Below are 27,289 nucleotides of genomic sequence, written 5' to 3' on the forward strand. Positions count from 1 at the left end.
GATGTGTCCACTATAATGTCACGATAAAAATTGCAGATTGCCGCCATTATTAAGAAAAAAAAAAAATTAATAATAAAAATGCCATAAAACTATCCCCTATTTTGTAGACGCTATTTTGCGCAAACCAATCAATATACGCTTATTGCGTTTTTTTTTTTACTAAAATTATGTAGAAGAATACATATCGGCCTAAAATGAGGAAAAAAATTAGTTTTTTATATTTTTGGGGGATATTTATTATAGCAAAAAGTAAAAAATATTGCTTCATTTTCAAAATTGACGCTCTTTTTTTGTTTATAGCACAAAAAATAAAAACCGCAGAGGTGATCAAATACCACCAAAAGAAAGCTCTATTTGTGGGAAAAAAAGAATATCAATTTTGTTTGGGTACAACGTCGCACGACCGCGCAATTGTCAGTTAAAGCGACGCAGTGCCAAAACGCAAAAAGTGCTCTGGTCGGGAAGGGGGTAAATCCTTCCGGGGCTAAGGTGGTTAAAAATAGATAATCAGTTGTCATGTGTTGGCAGCCTTTTCATAATAAATGGGCTGCCTTAATGCAACTCAGGTTCAACGTGTTCATTAATGCACCGCAACAGAATGGTTAAGTCTGAATGGGTCCTTCGCAGTACTATAGAATGTATTCAGTGATTTAGCAATGAGTGCACACCGTAAATAGACAAAACTGTTTTTTAGATAATTTGCCTGAAGTTCTGCTGTAACTTTTTGCCAATTTTTGCCAAAACGATTTCAGTCGGTTTTACCTGTATTTCTTGACATTGTCAGATACGCCCCAGAAATCATTTTGTTCCCTTTGGCGTCATAAATATTTTATGAACGCTTTCAAAGCCTGGTTTTTCTTATATGTAAAAACTCTGTGTCCTCCTTCTGCTTAATCCGGAGATAAGATGCTCGATCCTTCCTCCTTCTCGCTCCTTAACGCTCTGTTCTGTCGTTCTTCAATAATAATCATAAACGCGGCTATATAAGTGATTTGGTTTAGTCCGCTTTCAAGTAAATTGAAAACTGTTTGATGGAGTGTTAAGCCCACTGCATTATGGATCCAACATAAATTCTTTACTTTCCCCTTTTATACGTGAAAAATCCCCTTAAGCTACTAAAATAATCATCTGCATTTCAGGAAAAAAACAGGTTTAAGAGAAGTTTATAAGCCTATGGAAGAATTTGATCTTTTTCTCAGATTGCATATCGTTTTTCATTGCGTTTTCATTGCTCTTCCGTTAATGATTTCTGTAGAATTATTTCTGCTCAAGTGACGTTCTTGAATGTCCCCGGGAAAGCTTGAGAAAATCATACTATAGCAGCAATCAGTTTTTGATAGGACTCCTATTATTATTGATAAGTTGTGCTTTATTTAAAGTGCAGCTATCCTGCAAATGCTTTTTTCTCATTACCTCTATGTATGGATTACTTGTCAATTAAATAGCTAGTTTTGTGCAGATTTTGAAGTGTATCTAAACCCAAAAACCAGTTGTAGCTTACCAGTCCATAGATGTTATAGCTGCATTCATTTTCTTTTTTTTCTAGCTTTTCTTTTTTTTTATTTTGCATGATTTCTCTGTGCATGCATGGGGTTCCTTCGGTTTTCTTCCACAATCCAAAGACATGCTGGTAGGTTAATTGGCTTGTATGTAAATTGGCCCAAGTCAATGTATACAGATCTAAAAATCCCAACTGCCACCAGCTAGGCAGGCTCTGGTAACACTATTGGTTTGCTAGTGCAGCTATGGTATTCATTTTAAACATGAAGCCACAGAAAAAGTAAGGTTCCAAGGTTTGAAGTGCACCGAAGATCACAATGTGGTCATGGTAGTGGGATGGAATCCTGTCAGTAACACTAAGGCCCCATACACACTCTTATGCCCTGTACACATGACCGGTTTTGCCATCGGAATAAACTCAGATTGTGTCTCCGACGGAACTCCATTCAAGCGGTCTTGCCTACACATGGTCAAACCAAAGTCCGACCAAAGTCTGACCGTCCAGAACGCGGTGATGTACAACGGGACTAGAAAAAGGAAGTTCAACAGTCAGTAGCCAATAGCCTCCATCTCGTACTTGCTTCAGAGCATGCGTCGTTTTTGGTCCGTCAGAATAGCATACGGAACGGTTTTCCCGATAGGAATTGGTTCCGTCGGAAATATTTAGAACATGTTCTATTTCTAGGTCCGTCAGAATTTTGGAAAAAAAAAAAGTCCGATGAGGCCTACACACGATCGGAATATACGATGAAACGATTCCGTCTGACTTTTTCTGTCGGACATTCCGCTCGTGTGTACGCGGCTTTAGATTTTCTGCAGATTTTTGTCTTCGGATTTACCAAAACCATGTAGTACAAGGGCCTGCCTGACTGCATACAAATTGAAACTCTTAAGGTTGGACCTCATATTATATGTTTTTGGTAAATCTGAAGAGAAAAATCTGCAGAAAATCTAATAGTGTGTATGGGGCCTAAGGGGTTGATTTAATAAAACTAGAGAGTACAAAATTAGGTGCAGCTCTGCAATGAAATCGATCAGCTTTCAGGTTTTTATATGTCAAAGCTTAATTGAACAAGCTCAAGTTAGAAGCTGATTGGCTACCATGCAGAGCTGCACAAGATTTTGCACTCTCCAGTTCGAGTAAATCAACCCCTATCTGTACTAGGGTGACTCCCTGTTGTTAACAATCACCTGCCCTGCCTAATAACTGGGACACATGATTTGTTGAGCCAATGCCCCTGGAACTGGAAACTGGAACTGCTTTTCCAGTGAACTCCATTTGCTTCCGGGTCCTGCGCTGATTGGCTACCCCGTTGCTTTACGAACAGAGGAGGTTGGCTAGTCAGCATGGGTTTCATTTACAGAAGCTTTGAATTTTCTCAATGAATACAAAGTGTTCTTTGATTGAACAAGGTGGAGAGGTGGGGTGGTGAAGTCACGCTCTCCACCTCGTCCAATCAGAGAACGTAAGTGGAGATCACTGGAGTGGCAGTGTCTACATCAGTGATTTACAGCTTCCAGGAGCATCAGCCAAGTATGGTATATGCATAGTTACATTGGGTCCAAGCTGGACCGATATAACTATGTATAAAATATCCATACCTGGAATTTATATTTAACCACTTGCCACCCGCCATATACAGTAGCAATATGACGTTGGCAAAGTGGTTGCGATATCCTGACCGGACGTCATATGATGTCACCAGGATATCAAGCTGCTGCGCACACAGCACCGCACACCGCAACTCCGATCTAGGTATAGAGTCTCTGACAGAGACTCTTTACCATGTGATCAGCCGTGTCCAATCATGGCTGATCACGATGTAAACAGGAAGAGCCGTTAATCGGCTTTTCCTCACTTGCGTCTGTCAGACGTGAGTAGAGGAGAGCCGATCCACTGCTCCTCTGACAGGGGGGGGGGGTCTGTGCTGATTGATTATCAGCGCAGCCCCCCGAGGATGCCCACACTGGACCACCATGGATGCCACCACTAGTCACCACCAAGTATGCCACCCTAGACCACCAGGGATTCCAATCAGTGCCCACAATGGATGCCAATCAGTGCCCACAATGGATGCCAATCAGTGCCCACAATGGGCATCACTGATTGGCAGGCATTGTTGTTTGGCCCTGATTGGCATCCATCAGTACCATCCATTAGTGTACATCAGTGCCATCTATCAGTGCCCATCCATGCCCATCCGTGCCACCTATCAGTGCCCATCCATGCCACCTATCAGTGCCCATCCATGCTCCCCATCAGTGCCCATCCATGCCGCCTTTCAGTGCCCATCAGTGCCACCTATGTGTACCCATCAGTGCTGCATATCACTGCCACCCATCAGTGCCGCCTATCAGTGCCCCATCAGTGCCACATATTAGTGCCCATCAGTGCCACCTCATCAGTGCCACCTCATCGGTGCCCATCAGTGCCACCTTATCAGTGCCCGTCAGTACAGCCCCATCAGTGCCCATCAGTGAAGGAGAAAACATACTTATTTACAAAGTTTTGTAACAGAAACAAAAAAAAAAACTTTTTCTGTCTTTTTTTTATATGTTTAGCAGAAAATAAAAATCCCAGAGGTGATCAAATACCAAAGGAAAGCTCTATTTGTGGGAACAAAATGCTAAAAATTTAGTTTGGGTACAGTGTAGCATGACCGCGCAATTGTCATTCAAAGTGCAACAGCGCTGAAAGCTGAAAATTGGTCTGGGCAGGAAGGTGTATAGGTGCCCTGTATTGAAGTGGTTAAAGTAACATCCTTTGATCCTGCTGCAAAGGTCCTTGTTCAGACACTTCCTGTTATGAGGTGACAACTTTCTCATACTTATATTTAGCCAGTCCCACGTGTCCCTGTTGGAGGCTTCAAGAGGCCAATATGGATACACACTGGACAGGCGTGGTCACCATCTGGATGTTTGACGTGAATCCTGTAATCCTCTAATTGGCTAAAGACACTGCAGTCTATCTTGGCTCTCAAAGCCAAAACTGGGCTTGGAATGTAGAACTGTATGACTGACCATGGTAGAGACATTAGATTGTCAACTCCTTTGTGGGAAGAGACTGATGCGAACAGTTGAGATTTCCTTTAAAAAGTCGAAAATGTACCAGTGCTATATCTGATGGTAGTTAATCACATTTAACTGGACATGTTCTGTAATAGTGAAGACATTTTTTAGCTTCTCCAAGCTACATTTTCAGAACTGAAGGAAATGACTTGGACAAGCTAAGCAGCTTCTTCGATATTACAGAACAAGTCCATTTGGATGTGACTAAACTACCACTAGATTTACTGGACATCTCATGACCTGGATAACTGAGAACCTTTAAAGACATAACAGTGCTATATCAATTGGTAACATGTAACATTACTCAGAATTAATGCCATACAATTACTTTAAGCAATAGACAGTAGTTATAATGTTACCGTGCCTATTGCACAAAGGTATGGGCTTATCGTGTTTTGAACATAGACAAATTTTACATTACACATCAAAGCCTGGGGCTGCTTCCACTGGAAAATCACTGACCTGTGCGTCTTCGTTACTCCCTAAGAACATGAAAAAGAAATTAAATGCATGTGTTCTGTACCGCTGTGTCCTCGGGGGAGCCAAGGCTGATGTATATATCATGTTTGGTTAAAAGCTGTGGCTGTTATGCAGAGGTAAAACTTACAGACAGAGGAGAAGGTGAGTTGGTTTTTAACTCTCCTGTAAGAGTAGGATTGTCAACAAAATGCCTTTTAAGCCGCGTACACACGAGCGGAATGTCCGACAGAAAAAGTCCGATGGAAGCTTTTCATCGTATATTCCGATCGTGTGTATGCCTCATCTGACTTTTTTTTTTTCGAAAATTCTGACGGACCTAGAAATGGAACATGTTCTAAATATCTCAGACGGAACCAATTCCTATCGGGAAAACCGATCGTCTGTATGCTGTTCCGACGGACCAAAAATGACGCTTGCTCTGAAGCAAGTACAAGACAAAAGCTATTGGCTACTGGCTATTGCACTTCCTTTTTCTAGTCCCGTCGTACGTGCTGTACGTCACCGCGTTCTGGACGGTCGGACTTTGGTCGGACTTTGATTTGACCGTGTGTAGGCAAGACCGCTTGAATGGAATTCCGTCTGAGAAACCTTCGAAGTTTATTCCAACGGCAAAACCGGTCGTGTGTACGCGGCATAAGTGTTGTAGTAGTGTGCACCCGGGAGCAGGTGAGTGCTTAGAAAGCTTATTTTACATTTGGTCCAAAGCAGTGGTATGTGGGGTGAGATTAAAGGGAACCTGTTGCTTTGCTTCCATGAGCCTAGCACAGGCTCAGTTTAACCACTTCAGCCCTGGAAGGATTTACCCCCTTAACGACCAGGCCATTTTTTTTTGCGACACGGCACTGCGTCACTTTAACTGACAATTGCGCAGTCGTGCGACGTTGCACCCAAACAAAATTGATGTCCCTTTTTTTCCCCACAAATAGAGATTTCTTTTGGTGGTATTTGATCACCTCTGCCTTTTTTATTTTTTGCGCTATAAACAAAAAAAGGGCGACAATTTTGAAAAAACCCAACATTTTTTACTTTCTGCTATAAAACATTTCCAAAAACAAAATGTAAAAAGAAACAAATGTATTCATCAATTTAGGGCAATATGTATTCTGCTACATATTTTTGGTAACAAAAAAACATCCAATAAGCGTATATTGATTGGTTTGTTATCGCGTCTACAAAATAGGGGGCAGATTTATGACATTTTTATTATTTATTTCTTTTTTGCTAGCAATGGCGGCGATCAGTGATTTTTAGCGGGACTGTGACATTGCGGTGGACAGATTGGACACCTAACGGACATTTTTTACACTTTTTTGGGAAGCAGTGACATTACTACAGTAATCAGTGATAATAATATGCACTGTTATTGTACTAATGACACTGGCCGGTTAAGAGGTTAACATCAAGAGCGATCAAGGGGTTACTGTGTGTTCTAACTGTATGGGGGAAGGGCTCACTGGGACAACACACAGATCTGTCTTCCTGTATAGCAGAAAGCCAGGATCTGTGTGATCCCCCCTGTCAGAACAGAGATTTGCCTTGTTTACACAGGCAGATCCCTGTAATGTCACTGCGGGGAACTATCCGCTGATTGGTTCCCCCGCTGGCCAATGGGAGCGTGCGTGCGCCTCAGGCGGCGAGCACATGCCCACAGATCGCCATGTACAAGCCTGACGTACACCTACAATGATTTGCGCATCCGAGCCAAACTGCTGCGGTAAAACTGTGGCAGCTGGTCGGCAAGTGGTTAAAGCTTGTAAAGGTAGTAGTCTACTTCTTCAGCCTTTGGAACTCTGCAGTCCTTACTGTCAGAGTAGATTACGGACATAGACCAAGTGAAGGCTCTCCAGATGCTCTGTGCACAGTCTGAGAAATAACACACTAATGGCTCCTAGTCTCTGTCCATTGGAGCATTGGAATTATACAGAACCTTCCAGCCTTGGCAACTCTTCATCTTCCAACTGCAGTCTTTACAGTCAGAGCAAGTTACTCACATAGACCCAATATAGGTCCTACAGTCACACTCTGCACAGTCGTGTAGACTTCAATAGGCTCCATTCCCCATCAATAAGACTACCAGTGTCGGTGTCAGGCCTTTTGCATACTAATAAAACCTTTCTCTGTTTTCTTTTTCATGTCTGTACCGCTAGATTTCTCATTCATAGGACCACTGGGGCCTATACAGACACCTCCATCCTTTCTAACTTTGCCGCTTCCACTCATATACTGTATATCTCATTGTAGAGGTGCCCCCGTGGGGCCGCTGCGTGTTTCAGCATCCACACATCACCCTGCTGGTCAGACATCCATTGTAGGCACACTTTCCCCGACAATGAACAGTCTCTTGCTTGTTTTTGTTGTTTTTATTAGGGGATTAAACTTGGATGGGGAAAAAGGACATGGAATGCCCAAATGATGAATCTTTAGTATTGGAAACAAATGTAGTTGAATCTAAACTGACAGTCTCTGCTACTTCACATCTCCTCCAGCACACTACTTGAGATCACTTGCTTCCCTTACTGTCCAGTTCCAGATTCCTGTCATCGTTAGCACATGGCTAGGCCTCACTCTGAATAAGTCCTAACATTTTCCTAGTAGAAACCATTTTAGATGAAGAAGATAATTGTGCTAACTGATCCTTGGTGGACTACTGCTCCCAGCACATTCCGATGCAAGTCCTGCCAACCCTCCTGTCTGCAGCGACTTAACTTCAACAACACCACAGTCTCTCCCTCCGGCTCCACATCCAATCCTGGCATGTCTCTTCCAGAGCTTCTCACTGTGCTTCTTGTGCAACTCCAGCGTAGATTCCTCCTGAATGACTCGTCCAGCAGTGCTCCCAACTGTCCTTCTCCTGATCCTATTCCAGGACACCTCTCAATGACCGTGTAAAGAGAGGCTCCCTCCCAGCTCCCGAGCTCCAGGCCTAAATTCACCCCCCCACGCAGAAAGGGGGTTCCCTCAGACCATGACAGTCTAACGCTCCATCATTCAGTTCTTCCACCCGACAACTCCTCCCACAACAGGCTGACCATGGGTATATATATATAAGAGGCCTGCCAATCCTAGTTGTGGATTAGTCAGGGCTCCCAAATAGACCCCATGTCACTCCAACTCTCTGCCCTGCCTCTTTTTCAGAACATTCTCACTGGAAACAGAGAAGGCGCCCAAGAGCTGAGGCCCCTGCCCGCAGATGAAAAACAAACAGGCCTAGCTCACAGCTAGGCCTGCCTAAATTTACCTGCACTGACAGTATACACAAAAACCCACTACTCTACCACCTACCTACAGTTTAAATACAATAAAATACAAAAGGATTAAGAGGGCCCTGCTCAGAAGAGCTTACAATCTAATAGGGTGGGGTAGGTGGTACAAAAGGTTGTAACTGTGGGGAATGAGCTGATGGAAGTGGTAGAAGATTAGTTGGTGACGTGATAGGCTTTCCTGAAGAGATGAGTTTTCAGGGGTCGCCTGAAGGTAGCAAGAGTAGGGGATAGCCGGACAGGTGGAGGTAGAGAGTTCCAGAGGATGGGAGAGGCTCTGGAGAAATCCTGGAGACGAGCATGGGAGGAGGAGACGAGTGAGCTTGAGAGTAGGAGGTCTTGAGAAGAGCGGAGAGGACGATTTGGGTGATATTTGGAGACAAGATTGGTGATGTAGCTCAGGGCAGAGTTGTGAATGGCTTTGTATGTTGTGGTTAGTATTTTGAATTTAATTCGCTGGGTTATTGGGAGATATGGTGATTGGCTGATATAGTACATTAAGGCGCATGCTGCACAGCTTTTCTAGTAACACGCATCAACAACCCCTAGTACCCATCCATAGGGCCACTGGGACTATTGCAGTTGCAGGATTATTGTACCCCGAGGAATCCCTCCCCTCTCTTCTTCCATGACTGCCCTTGATGTAGTACTATCCATTGAATGCCACATAACTGATAAGGCATAACAACTATCTTTTAGTTTTTTTTTCTTTATATGAAAAGTAAAATAGCATTTTTGTAACCCTGTGGGAATCTGACGATAACAGTTAAGAGCAGCACCATTTTTCCAAATCGTTAGTTTAGATTCCAGAATAGTTTATCTGCGAAGGCGCTTTATGCATCTCTGCTTTAGAGTGCCGGGTATGTAAAGGATCAGCAGGCGCTGAAGCATACAAATGAAAAGAAGTTAATTAGATCTTCCAGTCTTCGAAAAAGGAAGGTTTTGAATAAACAGAAATTGGTCGGTTTTCATTTCTAAAGCTGCCTCCATCTAAATGCGGAAGCAGAAGGGAAACACGTTAAATCCTCAGCAGATGTCACCTTTTTTCAGACCCGTCTTATTCCTTCCACAGAAATCAATTTGGAATATCAATATTTAATAGGTTGAGCCGTCATCAGTGCTGATAACGTCTCATCACAAAAGCTGAGGAAATTGTAAGGTGTTAGTGACAAACCACAAGGTTATCTCCTGTCATTTGCCAGGAAGGAAAATATGGTAATTATGAATTATGCGGCATGGGGTTTATTCCATATTCAGCAGGAAACTTTGCAGGATGGGTAGCAGTTTATAAAACAAAACAACTTAGTTTCACAGATTTTTATTGCAGTATATCGGCAGGGTTGCACTTACCTTAAGGTTGATCTAAACACTTTAACATGTCATTTCAAACGTTGCTTCCAATCTTGTTTTCCAGTTTTTTTAAATCAGATGCCTTTGTTTAAAGAGTAATGGGAGATCCTTCAATGAGGATCTTTGTTCAGGCACTTCCTGTTATTGGGTGACAGCAGTTTCCCAATTGTGTTCCTGTGCTGTCACATGTGGTCCTGGTAGTAACTACAAGTAACATGCCAACGCACATTGCACAGGGATGGTCCACTGTTCTCACTACCAGGAAACCAGTCCTGAGCAATGGTATGCAGCCGATGCTGGAGCAATGCACTTGTAGACAAGGAATGGCTGGAAAAGGCTGGAGGAGATCAGCAGCTCGAAGATTAAAAAAAGGATGAAAAGACAGTGAAAAGAGATTAAAAAAAAAATAAATAAACACACCAGTGTACAGGGCCCCATACAGTCAACCTGACAGCCCCCCCTCCCCAAAAGAAACCCCCAGTTTACTATGCTTCAGTTATGAGTGAACACAGTACGTGAACAATACTGATCACTCATTGTGTTCATTCAGGAAAGGAAGAGGCTGGAAAATGTGACATATTTACCTGACCTTCCCACACTCTCCATCCTGAAGGATCATAATATGGACTTGCAGCTGCTGGTGGGAAGGAGAGTAAGAAATCTGTCAGCACTGCAAGGGTGGGGGGTGGGGTTACAGTCCTGGGCAACTGAAGGAAAATTATTGTGCACAGGGAGGGTAATGGGTGCGGTGGGGGGGCAATTACTGGAACCATTCCACTGTTTGGCCTTCTCTGTAGCAGCTGAAAGCCAGCGGCAGGAAGAGGAGAAGAAGCCAGCTTTCAGCTGCTGCAGAGAGAGCCATAGAGGGGATCGGTTCCAGTAATTGCCTCCCCCCGCGCCATACCGATCACCGTTCCTGCCCACATCCGGTCCTGGGCCCCCCTGCCGGCCTGGTCCCCGTACAGGAGGGCAGGTGGTACCCCCTTATCCACAAGCCTGGTTGTTTATAATATACTATCTTAAATGGCAGATGTACCTCTCTATCAAATTTAGCTAAATCTACCTTCCTCCCCTAGCTAAACTGCCCCCCCCCCCCCCCCCACACACACACACATACACACATTTCCTCTAGCATAGAATTCCCCCAGAGGTTGCTTGGGGTTCCTTGAGCAATGAGCAATTTCTGCCTCTCATATAGATTCCCACTGACACCATTGATCTTTTTAGCTATCTATAAGGGGGGGGGGGGGGGATTCTTCCCAATGTCCGCAAGTGTAAGCAGCATTTTTCCCACTGACCATCACACTAATGTATCATGAGTAGATATAGTAATTTTTAGCAGGGGTTCCCAGAGACCAGAAAGTTATTTAGAGAGTTCCTTCTGTGTGTTGAAGAGTTTAGGAAAGACTGCTCTAGCTGCTTTCTTATCTTAACCAATTCACGCAAATCGCTGTACCTGTACGTTGGTACTTTGACGCTAAATACCGTTGTTATGGCAGCAGCTAGCTGCCATAACCCTGCATTTTCAGGAACGGTGTGCATTTCTCTTTATGATAAAAGTGGTCTCTGCGGCGCATTTGCCGCAAGATCACTTTTATTGATGGTGGGAGAGGGCCCCCCTCCACGCTTACCGGAGCCGTCGGTAGCGGCGGGGACTATCGCGTCTACTCCCCTCACTACCTGGATGCTGAGTGAGGGAAAGATGGCCCCCGCTTGGCTCCATAGCATTGGAGGACAAAAGCGATGTCAAATATCACTTCCGCCCAATGCTCTTAAAGGGGAATTTTTTCTTTTTAATTACATTTATTTTTTTTTTTTTTATTGCATGTTTGTGTAAAGATGAGATCTGAGGTCTTTTTGACCCCAGATTTCACATTTAAGAGGTCCTGTCATGCTTTTTTTCTATTACAAGGGATGTTTACATTCCTTGTAATAGGAATAAAAGTGACCCAATTTTTTTTTTCTAAAGGACAGTGTAAAAATAAAAGGTAAAATAAAAAAGGAAAACAAAATGTTTTAAAGCGCCTCGTCCTGCCGACCTCGCACGCATACGTAAGTCGCGCCCGCATATGAAAACGGTGTTTAAACCACACATGTGAGGTATCGCGCGTTAGAGCAAGAGCAATAATTCTAGCGCTAGAACTCCTCTGTAACTCAAAACTGGTAACCTTTAGACATTTTTAAACGTCTCCAATGGAGATTTTTATGTGCCAAAGTTTGTTGCTATTCCACGAGCGAGCGCAAATTTGAGGTGTGACATGATGGGTATTAATTTACTCTGCGTAACATTATCTTTCGCAATATATAAAACAATTGGACTAACTTTACTGTAATCTTATTTTTTAACTAAAAACTATTTTTTCCCCAAAAAATGCGCTTGTAAGACCGTTGTACAAATACGGTGTGACATAAAGTATTGCAATGACCGCCATTTTAACTTCTAGGGCAAGGGTAGGCAACCTCGGCCCTCCAGCTGTGGTGAAACTACAAATCCCATCATTGTATATCCGTACAAATCCCATCACGCCTCTGCCTCTAGGAGTCATGCCTGTGATTGTCAGGGTCTTGCAATGTCTCATGGGACTTGTAGTTTCAAAACATCTAGAGGGCCGAGGTTGCCTACTCCTGCTCTAGGGTGTCTGGAAGAAAAATATATAATGTTTGGGGGTTCTAAGTCATTTTCTAGCAAAAAAAAAAATGATTTTAACTTGTAAACAACAAATCTCAAAAAGAGGCTCGGGGCTGAAGTGGTTCATTTCAGAGTTGTGGCCTCCTCTAGGGTCGTATAGTGAGACCAGAGATCTTCAGTATGTGTGTACAATAAAATGAATAGACTGGCCAGTCATAAAGAGATTTTCATCAGAACAGGTTGTAAGAACCAGAAGAGGTTACAGCTCTGGGATTAAAGTAGGTCAGAAGCTGAGGAGAAAGGGAGGGTTAGCAAAGTTTAGCTCAGGATTTGGGACAGATTTCGCAAAAGTTGAAAGAAAGGTATAGCTATCCTTGGAAAGGACCCTATGACTAAGGGGTCAATATTGCAATTACAATTAAAGTACTACTACATAAACATTGGAAAGTATACCAGTCATTCTGCTGGTGTTTTTTTTTTTTTTTTAGTAGTATGAGGGCCATTGCCTAGGGCGCAACTTTAGAGGTGGCAGCTGTTCTTTGAAAAACTGAAATTCAGAGAGCTCTCCCACAACCAGGGTTACATTATAATCCCACATGTTGGTCAGTCCCTATGGCAGTTGGGTTAGAAGGGGCAGCGTCAATTACAATATGTACATACTGTGATATCATATTGCTTGTTTTCTACCCCTTTCTGGTCACCCCTGGACATTTGTGGTTAAATTTACTAAGAGAAATGCAGGGGGAATTGTATTTTCGCTGCTGACTCAAGTCTTATAGCGTGAACAGCTGTTCCCCTAAAGAGCTGTTCCCCTAAAGAGCTGATGATATTTATTTATGTTTATTTGTCAGAATAACTACATACATAAACACGGTCCTTTGGAAACTGGCAAAATAGAAATTTCACTTCGGCTCCCTGTTCCTTTTTTTTCTCCATGGGAGCACCATACAGCCACCATGGTCGCCGAGCATGCCCTCATTATTTATAATTACACAGCTGCAAATCCATGTTAACTCCAGCAAGATTAATACAAGCTGGTACCATGGCTCATCCTGAAACAAAGACAAGCATGGGCTGGAAATGGAAATGTTTTAGAAATTCTTTGCATTGTTCGAATTGTGCTTATTGTGCAAGGTGCCACTGTGGGCACCGCAAGAACATTTTGTTAATGAAACAACGGGGGACATTGTTAAAGCCGAGAGCACGGGGTTATATACAGGACTCCAAGGAGGTTATTTGTCAATGTCTGGGGACCATTGGCCAAGGACAATGCAATTGTTGAGTTTAAGGTTTGATAGCAGTGTTTGTTTTAACGTAAATTCCACCTATTCAACTTTAACTAATCTTAAAAAAACGTTTATTGGGGTTATATTTTAAAATATGCACATATTTTATATTTTATATGCACATTTTGACCTATTTTACAGACACTTATTTACACAATTTTGTCATGCTACTAGAGGGTGACACCAATATTTCTAAGCTCTACAATTTTATTTTATTGTCTCCTTTGCTGTTTGGGCTCTGCTGTAATGCCAAAGTGGCTTACAGAATGAATAATGACATGCAAGGAAATAAAGATAGATACAATTACAGTAACATTACTTAGTGTCAACACCTTTTTTTAGTGTAACACTCTGATGTTTAGGCAGGGTTGCTCCTAAATTTACCTGCCAGGTGTAGTTACCTTGGCTCATTGTAAGGGATCAATTGCGTTCACCCTGAGTCTGGAATTGCTGCACTTCTCTCTTCTGCGGCTAGGTGTCCAGGTACCTGGTGACATTAGATAAGACAAGGGCAAAGCAAGGACAGATTAGGAGTATATGGAGTATCTCAGCCAATGGGCAAGGGTTTTCCTAAATCCCTTGGCCTGCTGGGAGAACCTATATATTTGGGTGAAGTCAGGTGATCAGTGTTCTGTGCCACCTGGACGGCTGTCTGGGTAGACTTGTGTTGTACTGCCCAGGCTGCTAGGGTTTGGGCCTATCCCAGGCACATCTGGCTGTTAGGCTGTCTGAGGGCCTATCCAGAAGCAAGAGAGCAGTGTAGGGTTGGGTATGCGGCTTGCAGTCCAACCAAAAGTGACGGTTCTGCCGGCTGGAGAACCTGTTGTGGTCAGAGGTAGAGGGGAAGGTAAGGGATCATCCACCTTGTTACCAGGGACCACCGTGAGTAGCTGAAGCAAATACCGGAGCAGTATTCTCACCACCTGGGGACGGTGAAGAATTGGGAAACTTCAGCAGGTGTAAAGCCAGGGACCCAGCCAGCGGAGGTGACGCTTGCAGAACAGCCTTGTGTGTCAAGCCAGGGACCGAGCAGGCCAGTGGGGTGAAGCTTGAGAAGTATCTGGAGTGCCAAGCTAGGGACCCAGCAGAGAAGCGGAGGTAACGCTTGAGACGATACTAAAGTGAAGATTGGAAGAGCTCATGGGATTCAGTGGAGGACTGGCAGTGAATCAGCAAGTCTAGAGAGAGAAAGAGAGAGACTGGGAGCTCAGTGGGTTGAGAACCTGCAAGAAGTGATTGTAGAAAAGTAAAGGAATTCATTATAACTTGTGTTAGGAACTGTTCTACGACTGTTGCCATAGGAGACAGCATTCCTTTGCAGATGTGGTGTCTTGCTGGATGCCTTTCCCTGCATGGCTGTCTACCTGTAGAAGTCTCGGAGTCTGACAATTAACATTGCAACTACCTAAGGGTGTCCTGGCCCTAAACCCTCTCTCCACAGTTCTGTTCAAGAGAAATAAAATCTCTTTGCATTCAAGAAGTGTCTGGTGCCCATGAATCTATCTTGCATTACACCCACTATGCCTTGTAACCTACTCTACACAGAAGGATGTCAGCAGTTCTTGGCCCTGGAGGTTCTCATTAGACTAAAGGAGGCCTGGGATCTTGCTACAATAGTTTTTAGATTGAGTTAGGATTAGAACCACTTTTAGATTTTTACTGTTTTCTGGGGCTTTGCAACAACAGCTTCATCAGGCAAGAAGTGTGGAAAAATCTGTAAGTGCTGGATGTCGTACAACACCTGGTGGTGATGGTTTGGAGCCAAGAACAACATTTGGGTTCTCCTTTCTCCCACTGTCCTATTCTTGCCGATTTGCTTTGTTCTAAAGGAGAACTTCACCCAAAACCGAGTGAGTCGGTAAACCTGTTACCTGATTGGACCAGTGAAACTTTTGCTCATTAGGATCCTGTCTGTTCTTAAATATTCTTTGATCTGGAGGAAATGAACCACTGTGAAGAACAGTGCTGGAGAGAAGAGGACTATTGCAGCAATAGTAAAAAATATATACACTATATATATAAACTTGCGCTGATGGTGCAAAAATAGGGTAATACAAAAGTGAATGGAGCTGCTATACACAAAGTGCTAAACACTTGACCATAATAAAAATACATAAATAAAGCGCTCACAAACATAAACCCATCATAAGTGACAAAAAAGTGAAAAAACACAATGTAAAGTCCATAGAAAACTGAAAAAATGCTTCACATCTGGTGTGCAAACAGTGCAGAAGAAATGTTTCCGAAAATTTTTCAGGCGTACCAAGACACCCCCACATGTATCCCCACTCACCAGATCACAATGAAGCTGGGTGTCATTGTGATCTGGTGAGTGGGGACACATGTGGGGGTGTCTTGGTATGCCTGAAAAATTCTCTGAAACATTTCATCTGCACTGTTTGCACACCAGATGTGAAGCATTTTTTCAGTTTTCTATGGACTTTACTTTGTGTTTTTTTCACTTTTTTTTTCACTTATGATGGGTTTATGTTTGTGAGCGCTTTATTTATGTATTTCTATAGAAGCAATAGGTTTTTTTTCCCTTTTTTTTATTTATTTTATAGTTCTTGGGGCACCATTTAAAACAATTTTAGATTGTTATGCTAACCAAGAAAGACCCTATTATCTCTGTGCAATCAGCATTAGGCCTACCAAAATTGTGTAATATTAGGACCTACCCTATCCAATCAATCTGTATCCAATTATACAGGCCCTTGTACTGCATACTTGTTGGTAGATCTAAAGAAAATAGTATGATTAGATTTAACCATGTAGGAACTTCACCTATTTATTTGACTTGGCTCCATCCTCTGCTACACATATATTGGGTTCTTATTTATTTTTTTACAGTTTTTTTTTTTTTAAAGTATTACTAAACCCACAACAGTAAAATCAGTCTGTATATGGAGTAAAGCATGCTTGTTTAACGCACTGTGGAACCTAAGGGGTTTATCCTCTGCATTGTGTAAAAAGGATGTTTGATTGTGTCTTATCTGATTCTTCCCTTCTTCCACTGTCCCCGACCCATTGCCTGTTAGAACAGAGCCTTGGGGGCAAGCTGCACCTGCTCAGTTTGGTGTGTATTGCTAGAGAGTTTTTGTTTTTTCTTGAGAGAGTGCATGAGATCAGCACAGGGCCAATCAGCAGCACTGTTCAGACAGGGGGTCAGTGGTCATGTAGCCTCATAGGACAGTCCGAGTAGAATAAAAATTCCACCTAAAAGCTTTAACCAGACGTTGATAGAAGTCACAAGACTGCTATATACTGATGATAAAAAAATGCTATTTATCAGTTTATAGTTACTAAAATAATTGCATTTTCTTGTTCTGTGTACTGTGAGAGACCAGATATAGTGAATGCAAGCTCCTGGGTTTAGTAACACTTTAAGTTTGGGCTCACCCCCCATCCTCCATCATTTGCTTGGGGGCTTTACACAGAGTTGTCACAGCTGTTATCTAGGGATTGCTACAGAGCTGTGACATAAGAAAGGAAACAAAAAAGTGCTTACAACAACCTCTACGAACTGGTTAATAATAGCTGGCATAGCAGAGGAATGGCATCAGCTTTACATTTTCCAGATTGCAAAAATGTAGAACTCTATGGGCACTTAAAAATCTATAATTTTGCTATCAAAATGACTAAGCTGGTCTCGTTTCTGACTGCAGTGTAAGTAACCAGGAGCTCAGGCTGTGTTTGTTATCACAATCATTGGCAGATTGGAATTGTCTCCAAGAATTGGATGTAATATATTGGCAACCTACAGTCTTTGGATCAAATGGCAACACAATCTCATTATGTATTTATTCCCCGTTCCACCTCCCACTGCTCGCTATCATGCTTCTGGTAATTACTTGGGATGACGAGCAAGCGTTCTTGGCGCACGATCGGCATCACAAGTTCAATTAATTCTCTTTACTTTCAGCCTCTTCTACATGATGACATTTCATTTTTCTGGAAGATGAGAGTTAATAACCAGCATTTTTTTCTGTATTGTATCTCCTAAGAACAAGAGAGTCGCAGACTTCTGTATCTTCCAGAAACCACAAAAATGACACCATTATACATTGTTGTGTTATTTAAAGTTTTGAGTCTTTCGCACTGTACATTGGGTTTAAAATTCATCACATGCCTCCAAGATTGTTGACCCAGCATCATATCTGGGTGTGAGAAAATAAAAAGCGATTAAGAACCATTTTGTGCCTCATAGTGAAAGGGTAAGGGCATAATTAAGAAGATGACTGTCATCTAAAATGCTAAGCGGTCATATTTTAATCTCTTTGCAGTAAGATATTTGGATGCAATTATATAAACTGAGCTTTCAGTGGTAGAATCAACACCTTGTATGATATTTATATCATTGGATAGCACTGAGTTAAAGTAATTGACTGTCAATTAGTAGAATGAGAAAATAAAAAACACATCAAATTTATTGTTATAGCATCTAAGAGAAGGTTGAATTTAAAGGGCAAATCCATGCAAACTGATCAACAAGAAAAAATGGTGGGATAGAGAGAGATTGTAGAATTTAGAATGGCCATGCCACCCAAACTGACTTGGCTCTCTCAAAGGGGTGACATAGACTGACCCTGTTCTCTTTGTAGAGGCACAATGCAGTTTAGCACCAAGAACCCAACAGTGTTAGTGAGGCGCCCCACACACTCCGATTGCTAACCTGAATCTTGCTTTTTGGGTGACCCTGACACTTAGGTTTTCCCTTACCAAATGCTAAAACTTGACTTAAAACTTTACCCTCCCTTTGCTCATACCTTCAAACTTGAACAAATTCTTCAGATTATCCCACACACACATTTATCCTTGAAACCAACCCTTAACACTTAATTTGAACCCTAAACCTCACCCTCACCTTAACCCTTATCCTAATTCAATAAATTCATCCTTAACATTTAATCATCCCCCACTACATAACCCTTAATAGAAGAAGACAATCCGCAACTCCATACATGCTCCTAAATCTGTTCAAATATATTGCTACTCCATAAAAGCTTGTAGTACAGCATGTATGAAGTTGCGGATTGTCTTCTTCTACTAATTGTGCTTGTAGCTATGCGACTGCTCATCTTGTACCCGGCAGCTCTAGAGGAATTTCTCATATTCCAAGGTAGTAGCACCTTACTCTTACTTTATGGACTACATAACCCTTAAAATGGTTGTAAACCCTTACACACCACTTTTACCTACAGGTAAGCCTGTAATAAGGCTTAACTGTAGGTACTGGAAATATCTCCTAAACCTGCACGGTTTAGGAGATAGTCACCATATACGTCGACGTCATCGGTGCATGCGCACTGAAGAAAATGCAGTTTCTATAGGGCCCGTGCTCTGACCGTTGGCTCCCGCACACATGCGTGGGAGTGACATCACGCGACTCTGGCCAGTCACAGAGCCTGAGTCCTACAGCCAGTCACGAGCCTGAGGAAGAGGGGTGAAGATGGACGTGGCCACCAGCGGGGACCTCTGGGACATTGCAGGCTTTGCTTGCAAGTAAGTGCAACATAATGGGCTAGTATTGCGATGCATACTAGCCCATTATGGTTTTAATTTGCATGGGAATAAAGAGGAAGTAAAACCCATCAGGGTTTACTTCCTTTTTAACACTCAACCTAACCTTAACCCTTTACCTAAAATCAATAAGGAGGATTTAAAGAACCCTAACTCTAAATCCCAACCCAAACCTTAACTCACCGCTGAGATATTTTTCTGTTACATAGGTGTATTAAAAAAATAATGATTTTATGGTTGTTACAGGCAACACAGACAGGCCATCTTCAAAGATATTGATAAATGATGCTGGCTGTAACTATGATTTATGACACACATTAGAAGGTGCTTCAATTGCTAGATCCAGTCATACTGAAGGTTACTTTACCAGGAACAGTCCTATATGTAAAGTTTCTATTGATGCTGAATTTTAATATAATGTCTGTTCTCTTCTGTTTTTAGGGTCCAGCCTACCTAAGCCACAAGTAAAGACAGCATCGTTGGGGCTGGCAGGAAAGGCAAGATCCCCACTTCTCCCAGTTTCAGTCCCAACAGCCCCAGAAGTGTCAGAGGAAAGCCACAAACATACAGATGACCCAGCCAGTGTAAGAGCGCATTCCCCTATGCTCAATCTGTGTTCTTTTCTGTTTCGTTTTTCCTCCCCTGTTTCCTATTCCTTTTTTTTTTTTTTTGCACTTAATTATCACATATTTAAAGTACTTAAAGTTAGATTTTAATTGATTAGGGAGATTATATAGGACATGCCATTACATCTCAATTACATGCTGTAGTGACATAGGGCCCTGCAGTAGGAACCATTGTGCTTGGTAGGGGACCAGACACACCTGCAAGTTTCAAATTTAGTAGATTCTTCCAACAGTGGCTTCTCTGTAGTACAGCGACAACTGGCAGTCCAGGGAGCAGGAGAGGTAATAAATATATCTTAGCAAGGGGCACATATTTTTTTACTATTTTTATTTTAGTGTTAGAGTGGCTCTAGTTACTTATGGTATATAAAGATCCACACATTGGGGTTCATTCATTAAGGGAGTAGAGTGTGATCACTTTTCAAAGTGGACTTTCAGTTAGTTCAGCTTAGTAACCATAATGTTGTCCCGGGGCGGGATTGGTTCCACTCTTGGCGGATGGTGGTGGTTAATGAGACACTTTCAGACCATTGATTGCTTTTAATTGTAATTTTGGCTGATTATCTTTGTCAACAGCTCCTATGTCCATCATCAGCTATACTTCTCTTAGGAAGAGGAAAGAGGCATTATCTTGATATGTGTTGGATGTATTCTGAAATGTGTTGGATGTAATCTGTAAGGTAAACTTACACAGGACCCCCTCCTCATCCCGCCTATCCCGCTTACCTGTTGCGTGGCGATCTCCCGTTCTGAGCCCTGTTATAGTCGCCTCACCGGCTTAGAAATCCCAGCAGCTTAATCTCCAAAATGTCCTCCGTCAGGAGGGACGTTTCGGAGCATTCTAATTGGTCGGTGCCATCACATGGGCGGCGCTGACCAATCTGATCCCGCGTAGCCCGTCCTGTCAGCGGGGAAGAAGTAGAGAGAATGCAGAGGGGATTTCTAAGCCCCGATCCGGTGAGGCGGCTATAGTAGGGCTCAGAATGGGAGATCACCATGCACCAGGTCAGTGGGACAGGGGGGGATGAGGAGGGGGTCCTGTGTAAGTTCACCTTACAGATTTTTCTGTAAAGGTGAACTTACACTTTAATTACTAAACACCAGCTGATATACACTATATTGCCAAAAGTATAAGTTCGTAGGGTTCAATATTGAGTTGGCCCACCCTTTACCGCTATAACAGCTTCATCTCTTCTGGGAAGGCTGTCCACAAGGTTTAGGAGTGTGGAATGTTTGACCATTCTTCTAGAAGCGCATTTGTGAGGTCAGGCACTGATGTGGACGAGAAGGCCTGGCTCGCAGTCTCCGCTCTAATTCATCCCAAAGGTGTTCTATTGGGTTTAGGCCAGGACTTTGTGCAGGTCAGTCAAGTTCCTCCACCTCAAACAAGTTCATCCATGTCTTAATAGACCTTGCTTTTTGCACTGGTTTGCAGTCATGTTAGAACAGGAAGGGGTCCAAAAGGTCCTGGTATGCTGACGCCTTAAGAGTTCCCTTCGCTGGAACTAAGGGGCCAAGCCCAACTTCTAAACAACAACCCCACACCATAACCCCTCCTCCACCAAATGATTTGGACCAGTGCACAAAGCAATGTCCATAAAGACATGGATGAGCGAGTTTGTAAAGGCAGGCATCCCAATACTTTTGACAATATAGTGTATGGTATGCCTTTATGAGTTGCGATACTTATTTGTAAATAAAGTTATTGTAATTTTTTACTATAAATACCAGGGTTCCAAGAAACCCTAGGGTTCCTCCAGAGCGTGCTGGGCATTCTTTGAGCAATGAGCCATTTCTCCCTCACAGATAAGTTCCCACTGACACCATTGATATTTTTAGCTATCTGTAAGGGGGTATTTCTTTCCAATGACAACAAGTGTAAGGGGCATTCTTCCCACTGACCATCAAACTAATGTATCATGAGTTGTAGATATAGTAATTTTTGCAAGGGTTCCCCTGTGTTAAAAAGGTTGAGAAAGTCTGATATATATACTATTACTACTGCCTTGAAAAGTCTCATGGGCAATTGCTTGCCTCTCTTGATAGTTAAGGTAGGAAAGTGGGCAGTGTGATAACAGATTAGAAGGCTATACGATTATATTTAATAATACTTTTCTGCCTTCCGAGCACTCCTGGGTTTGGTGGCTCTGAGAGCACCAAGGTATATGATAAAAAAATTAGCAGTGACTGTATTATTATCTAAAATGCCATAATAGCTGTTTTTTTTTTCACATTACCTTCTATTCAACTATTAACTGGAGTTTTTGGTCACCCCACAGGTATACGAACAGGACGATTTAAGTGAACAAATGGCCAGTCTGGAGGGTTTGATGAAGCAGCTCAACGCTATCACAGGCTCCGCTTTCTGAGCTTGGAATTGGCTCTTTTCGCTGCCTCTGGAGCCTGGAAAAACATTGCAGAGCAATGAACTTTTAGCTCCTCAACGGCAGCAAAGGGGTTAATGGGACATCTAGGAGCATTGCAGCATACCCGTGTATTAAATCTCACCAGTGAAAACATCCGCACAGACCACACAGGAAATAACCATGGATTTATTACAGCAAGAATCCTCATGGCATCCAGGAATAATTTGTTACTCCGAGAACTCTTTCATCGAATCATTTTTATTTTCCCTGGAAACGTCTGGAGGGAGTTTGGTGCAAAGGCCACATTTTCTGAAAGACAACATTCAGGAATGCTGTTATGCCACACTGACTGCTTTCCTAGCTATAAAAGGGAAAAAAATATTGACGATAGGATAAAGGATCTGTTCAATCCAAACTGCTATTGTTGTGGTTCTAGGTTGATGACCAGGGCTTCACAAAAAAAAGATCATCATGCAAGAGTTCCCAGCTCTATCTACCTACTGTGGCCTTTATAGAAGAGTCTTACTTCCCTTGTTGGGTTTTTCAAAAATGTTTGAAAATTGCAGCAGGAAAATTAAGGCATCTTTGGCTGCAGAATGTAAGACCCCCGTGGTTGGGGGATAGAGTTGGGAACTTAAGAAGGGGGAGCCCCAAAGCCTATACAAAGCTTGTATTCAGTACAAGAAAATGCAGTTACAAAGTCAAGAGGTTAACCATAAGAGGTTTCCATAAGTGGTTTGGCTGTGTTTTTGCCTTATGACAGCTTAAAGTGAACGTGTGATATGCCCATTTCTCTATAGCAAATTAATATAGGCACATTTTACAATGGATCTAGTGTGCAAGCCCCATTAGTTAACAGTTAGAAGTACAGAATTTTTGTGTACTGAAAACTGATACAATACGGACCTCTGTGAGCAAGCTTTTGAGCTTGTCATCCACGTCAGCTGGGCTCAACGTGAAAAATTCATAGATTCTCTAACAATGAGGATGGAGGAATCACCCCTGTTGGTTATTGGTAGCTGTCAGAATACCTGCACAGTGACTGGAGCTGATTGGCCCATTTTTTTCTACCCAGCACCTTTGATTTCTCAGTTGAAGTTTTTTGGCCATGTGGTGTCGGCAGGGCCACCTACGACTCACATATTAGCTGATTCACAGGAATCGGCTGATATTCGAGCTGTGAATGGTCAGCTTTAGTCATGCAAATCTACTGATACATGATAGGTTTTGTAGATTGGCTTCACCACAAATGGCCTACGACATCCTACAGTAACAAAAATCCAGCTTTCAGCAGCTCAGAGTAGGCCTTGGAAAGCTTTTGATAGGTTACTGTGCCCACTGTGATCTTTTTTTTTGTTGGAATCCTAGAATGACTTATACAGCACAGTGCAAACTATTGGTGTGCAAACCAATGATGAGGTATAAGGTGCATTAGTTAATTTATAATCTACAAAGGATACAGGAACACTGCTGCAGGAGTTAGGCCCCGTTCACTACGGCACACACCCGCGTCAGGGCTAGGGTTGCCACCTCATCCCTATAAACCCGAACACATATGAATTACACAGGTTCTGAGGCTAATTTAATTCAGATAAGGCACCAAGTGTGTATAATTACCATCTTAATCAGCCACAGAACCTGTGTAATTAATATGTGTTCGGTTTTAAAGGGATGAGGTGGCAACTCTAGTCAGGGTTTACCCGCACACTCTCTGCAATGGGGTGTGTCAAATTGGGAGCAGCGGCTGTGTCCGTACAGCCACTGCAGCCCAATTGATATGAATGGGATTGCCTGCTTAGGGATGCACAGAACACATGTGTATCCCCATGTGGGTAAACACTGCCCTTTGCACAGAGGTTTGCTGTAGAACACAGTGCATGAAGAAGGCCTTAGGTGCAAACATTAGGGATGATTTACTAAAGGCAAATAGACTGTGCACTTTGCAAAGTGTAGTTGCACTCTGCATATGCGGTTGATCCATAGCTTAGTAAATGAGTTATGGTTTCACTTTGCGAGGAATACCCAATCACATGCAAGGAAAATAAATAAACACCATGTTTGCTTGCACATGATTGGATGATGGAAGTCAACAGAGCTTCTGTTCATTTACTAAGGTCTGGAGCAATTGCTCTTGCAGAATGCAACTGCACTTTGTATTGTGCACAATTTACTTGCCTTTAGTAAATCAACCCCATGGTCTTTTTACAACCAATAAAACTTCAATCCTTGCCAAGACAATGCCGCACTCATCTTTCTGGACTTCAGTAAATATTTATGACATATCCTGTACAGTAGCCTACAAAAATCTCCAAATCTCACTGGATTTACACTAAATATTTACTGAAGTACAGCGTGAAGAGCGCAGACTGCAAGGAGCGTTAGGTGCATTAACCCATAGAAACCATTCAGACATCTCTAATCTGATTGGTTGCTCTGTGACTTTATACATCATTGTTGCCCTTTTGTATCGCTTTATTTGATCATTCTTTGTCTATTTTTTCGGTTATTTCTTTTTTTCACGATCTTAAACCAAGACTGCCTATGTAGCATGGATTCTAGAAAACGGATCTCTGACCTGAAACGTACCTATACTTATGATTTATGTCTGCCACTAGTCACAAGAAACAGAGCACAGATGAGCGGGTAGAGGACACTGTCTGTTATCGTCGCTATAAAATTGATACTATATATCATACAGTGTCACATAGTCATCCTGTCTCGTTTTATTGAAGCTAAGCTTACATTTCTGAAGTTTGTATACAGCTGGGTGACTGTGTCAATAGATTAACTCGGTTTATTTTCTTTGGAAAAGTTGGGCATAGTTGCTGATGAATTCAAAATAAGTGCACCATGGTGCTCATCCAGAATATGTGAGTTTTCTAATATATGGCACTGTTTTTGCAGATCACAAATAACAATATACCCAATGGTGATGACAATTACACTGTAATATAAAACCCTTCTGGCTATTTCTCTGACTCAGCCATCGCAGATCTTAAAGGGAACATGTCTTTATAGAAATGTGAAAGTCATCTTTATAGCTTTAAACAACAGGGTGTTCACCCTTTCTTCATTACTTGCTGAGTCACTGACCTGTTCAATATGGAGGCAGAGAAAGACTGAGCATGGGGGGGGGCCTTTGCCCTCTGGGAATGCACAAATAATATAAGTTGAGTTATGCCCTGTAAACACGGTCAGACTTTCTGACAGAATATATGCGCTTGGAGCTTGTTGTCGGAAATTCCAACCGTGTGTGGGCTCCTTCGGACTTTTTCCATCGGAATTTCCGACACACAAAGTTTGAGAGCAGGCTATAAAATTTTCCGACAACAAAATCCATTTGCGTAAATTCCGACCGTGTGTGGACAATTCCGACACACAAAGTGCTCAGAATAAATTAAGAGACAAAAGCTAATGGCTACTGCCCCGTTTATAGTCTCGATGTACGTGTTTTACATCACCGCGTTCAGAACGATCGGATTTTCCGACAACTTTGTGCGACCGTGTGTATGCAAAACAAGTTTGAGCCAACATCCGTCGGAAAAAATCCATGGATTTTGTTGTCGGAATGTCTGATCGTGTCTACAGGGCATTAGTAGCTCTTAGTAGAGATACTCTCTCTACTGGACCTAATTCAGAGCGAGACCGTTGGTCATTAACAACCCCTGTGCCTTACAGAGCTATCTGCTACCCGTTCAGACCTAGGATCACAGCATCAGGTAGCACCAAATGCAAAAAGCTGCACTCCCGCTCATTGCTGGGAGAATGCAAAGCTTTTTTTAGTCACACTATGCGTTTCCATGCTTTAAGGTTCTCTGTGTTAAAGGGTTAGTTCACCTTTAACAAAAAGCTGCCTATGTAAGGGTGGTCTGTAAATAAAAACAAACTGCGCAGGTGTGACTGAAGTTGGATAATGTCCTTGCTGTAGGGTAGGCTATGTATGTAATGTACATCTGGAAGCCTGATCAAAAAACTCCCACAGATCCCATCCCGCCTTGTTGTTAGGGTGTTGGGAAGACACTCCCAGTCATTACTGCCAGGGCTGCTGTTAGAAATCATGAAGCCCCTTACAGCCTTCCTGATGAAGCCCCCCCCCCAAAAAAACCCTGCCTACACCACCCTGGGGTGCAGCAGAACAGTGTTATTGACTTTATCAATAACACTGTTATTAATAAATTGAAAAAAGTCTCCTGGGCCCCTCTGTTGACCTTGTGGGGCCCTGGGAAATATAATTTAAGCCCTGGTAAGCAAGTAAGAGCAGGGGTGTGCACTAATAAAATCAAATTATTCATTGAACAATAAACAATAAAGCTGCCTTGGGCTTTCCTGTTTAGCTGATGAGGCCTGGGCCCAGTACAACAGGACCAGTTGTACTACCTTATCAGCAGCCCTGATTACCACTCACCCCCAACATCACAGGAGCAAGTTCTCAAACCCCCACACATTGCAGCATTCCTGAGCTCAGAGATAGGGCAACAGGGAAGAGAGCCTGCAATGGGGTTTGAATCAGCTGGGAGTATTTTAGCAATGTCCTAACAACAAGTCAGGATAGGATGATGCAGTCTGTGGGAGTTTGTTGCATTTTGCATGTTTTAGCCCAGATCAAAGCACCTTTATGATAGGGCCAGATGGTTGTGTTTGCCTCCCAGGCCAAAAGTTCCTAGTCCTCCCTTGTACAGAGGTCAGGCATTTTAGCATTACTAGATGCATAGTTGTACTAGACTGAATATACACAATAATTCTGCGCTACCAGAAAAAACAAGTGAGCAGCTAACACAACCAGCAAGTGTAAACAATGTCCAAAAACAAAATCAGTGTAGCGCTTTGGAGAAAAATCAGATACAAAGTCTATGGACCGACAGTTCAGAATGCGTAAACCAAGAGGAAAAACAGCCGTAGAAAAAAAGTTCTTCTTTTTTGGTCTGTTCCAGGCCACCTGTTGATTGCAGTTGCTGTTATCTCTGGTTCCAACGCTGATCCGAGGGACACGATCCACGTGTGTTTCATCTCATCTCTTCGGTTTCGGTATTATCCAGGGAACACAGCTTCGTGGAAGCCACTCCACCAACGTTGCCCTTCTGGACCACCTACAGTCCAGCACCACCCAAGCCTATCTGACTCCACCTGGCGTACGCCTTGTTGAGTCCATCTAGTCCGGTAAGCCTTCTCACTTTCAGTGGTGGTGTGTGGGCTCCTTCTTCAA

The 27,289-nt window shown here is 42.7% G+C and overlaps 1 protein-coding gene across 2 annotated transcripts in view; it reads left to right on the forward strand.

Moving 5' to 3' along the window:
* DCC (DCC netrin 1 receptor) overlaps positions 1-26,913 on the forward strand; it is a 980,705-nt gene extending 953,792 nt beyond the window's left edge. For both annotated transcript variants that reach the window (XM_073619854.1, XM_073619846.1), the window contains exons 28-29: positions 19,536-19,678; positions 22,000-26,913. In XM_073619854.1, the coding sequence (XP_073475955.1) occupies positions 19,536-19,678; positions 22,000-22,089 (233 nt within the window). In that variant the 3' untranslated portion in view covers positions 22,090-26,913. The remainder of the gene's footprint in view (positions 1-19,535; positions 19,679-21,999) is intronic.
* The last annotated feature ends 376 nt before the right edge of the window (positions 26,914-27,289 follow it).

This window comes from Aquarana catesbeiana, linkage group LG01, assembly GCF_042186555.1.
Source record: "Aquarana catesbeiana isolate 2022-GZ linkage group LG01, ASM4218655v1, whole genome shotgun sequence".
Lineage (NCBI taxonomy): Eukaryota > Metazoa > Chordata > Amphibia > Anura > Ranidae > Aquarana > Aquarana catesbeiana.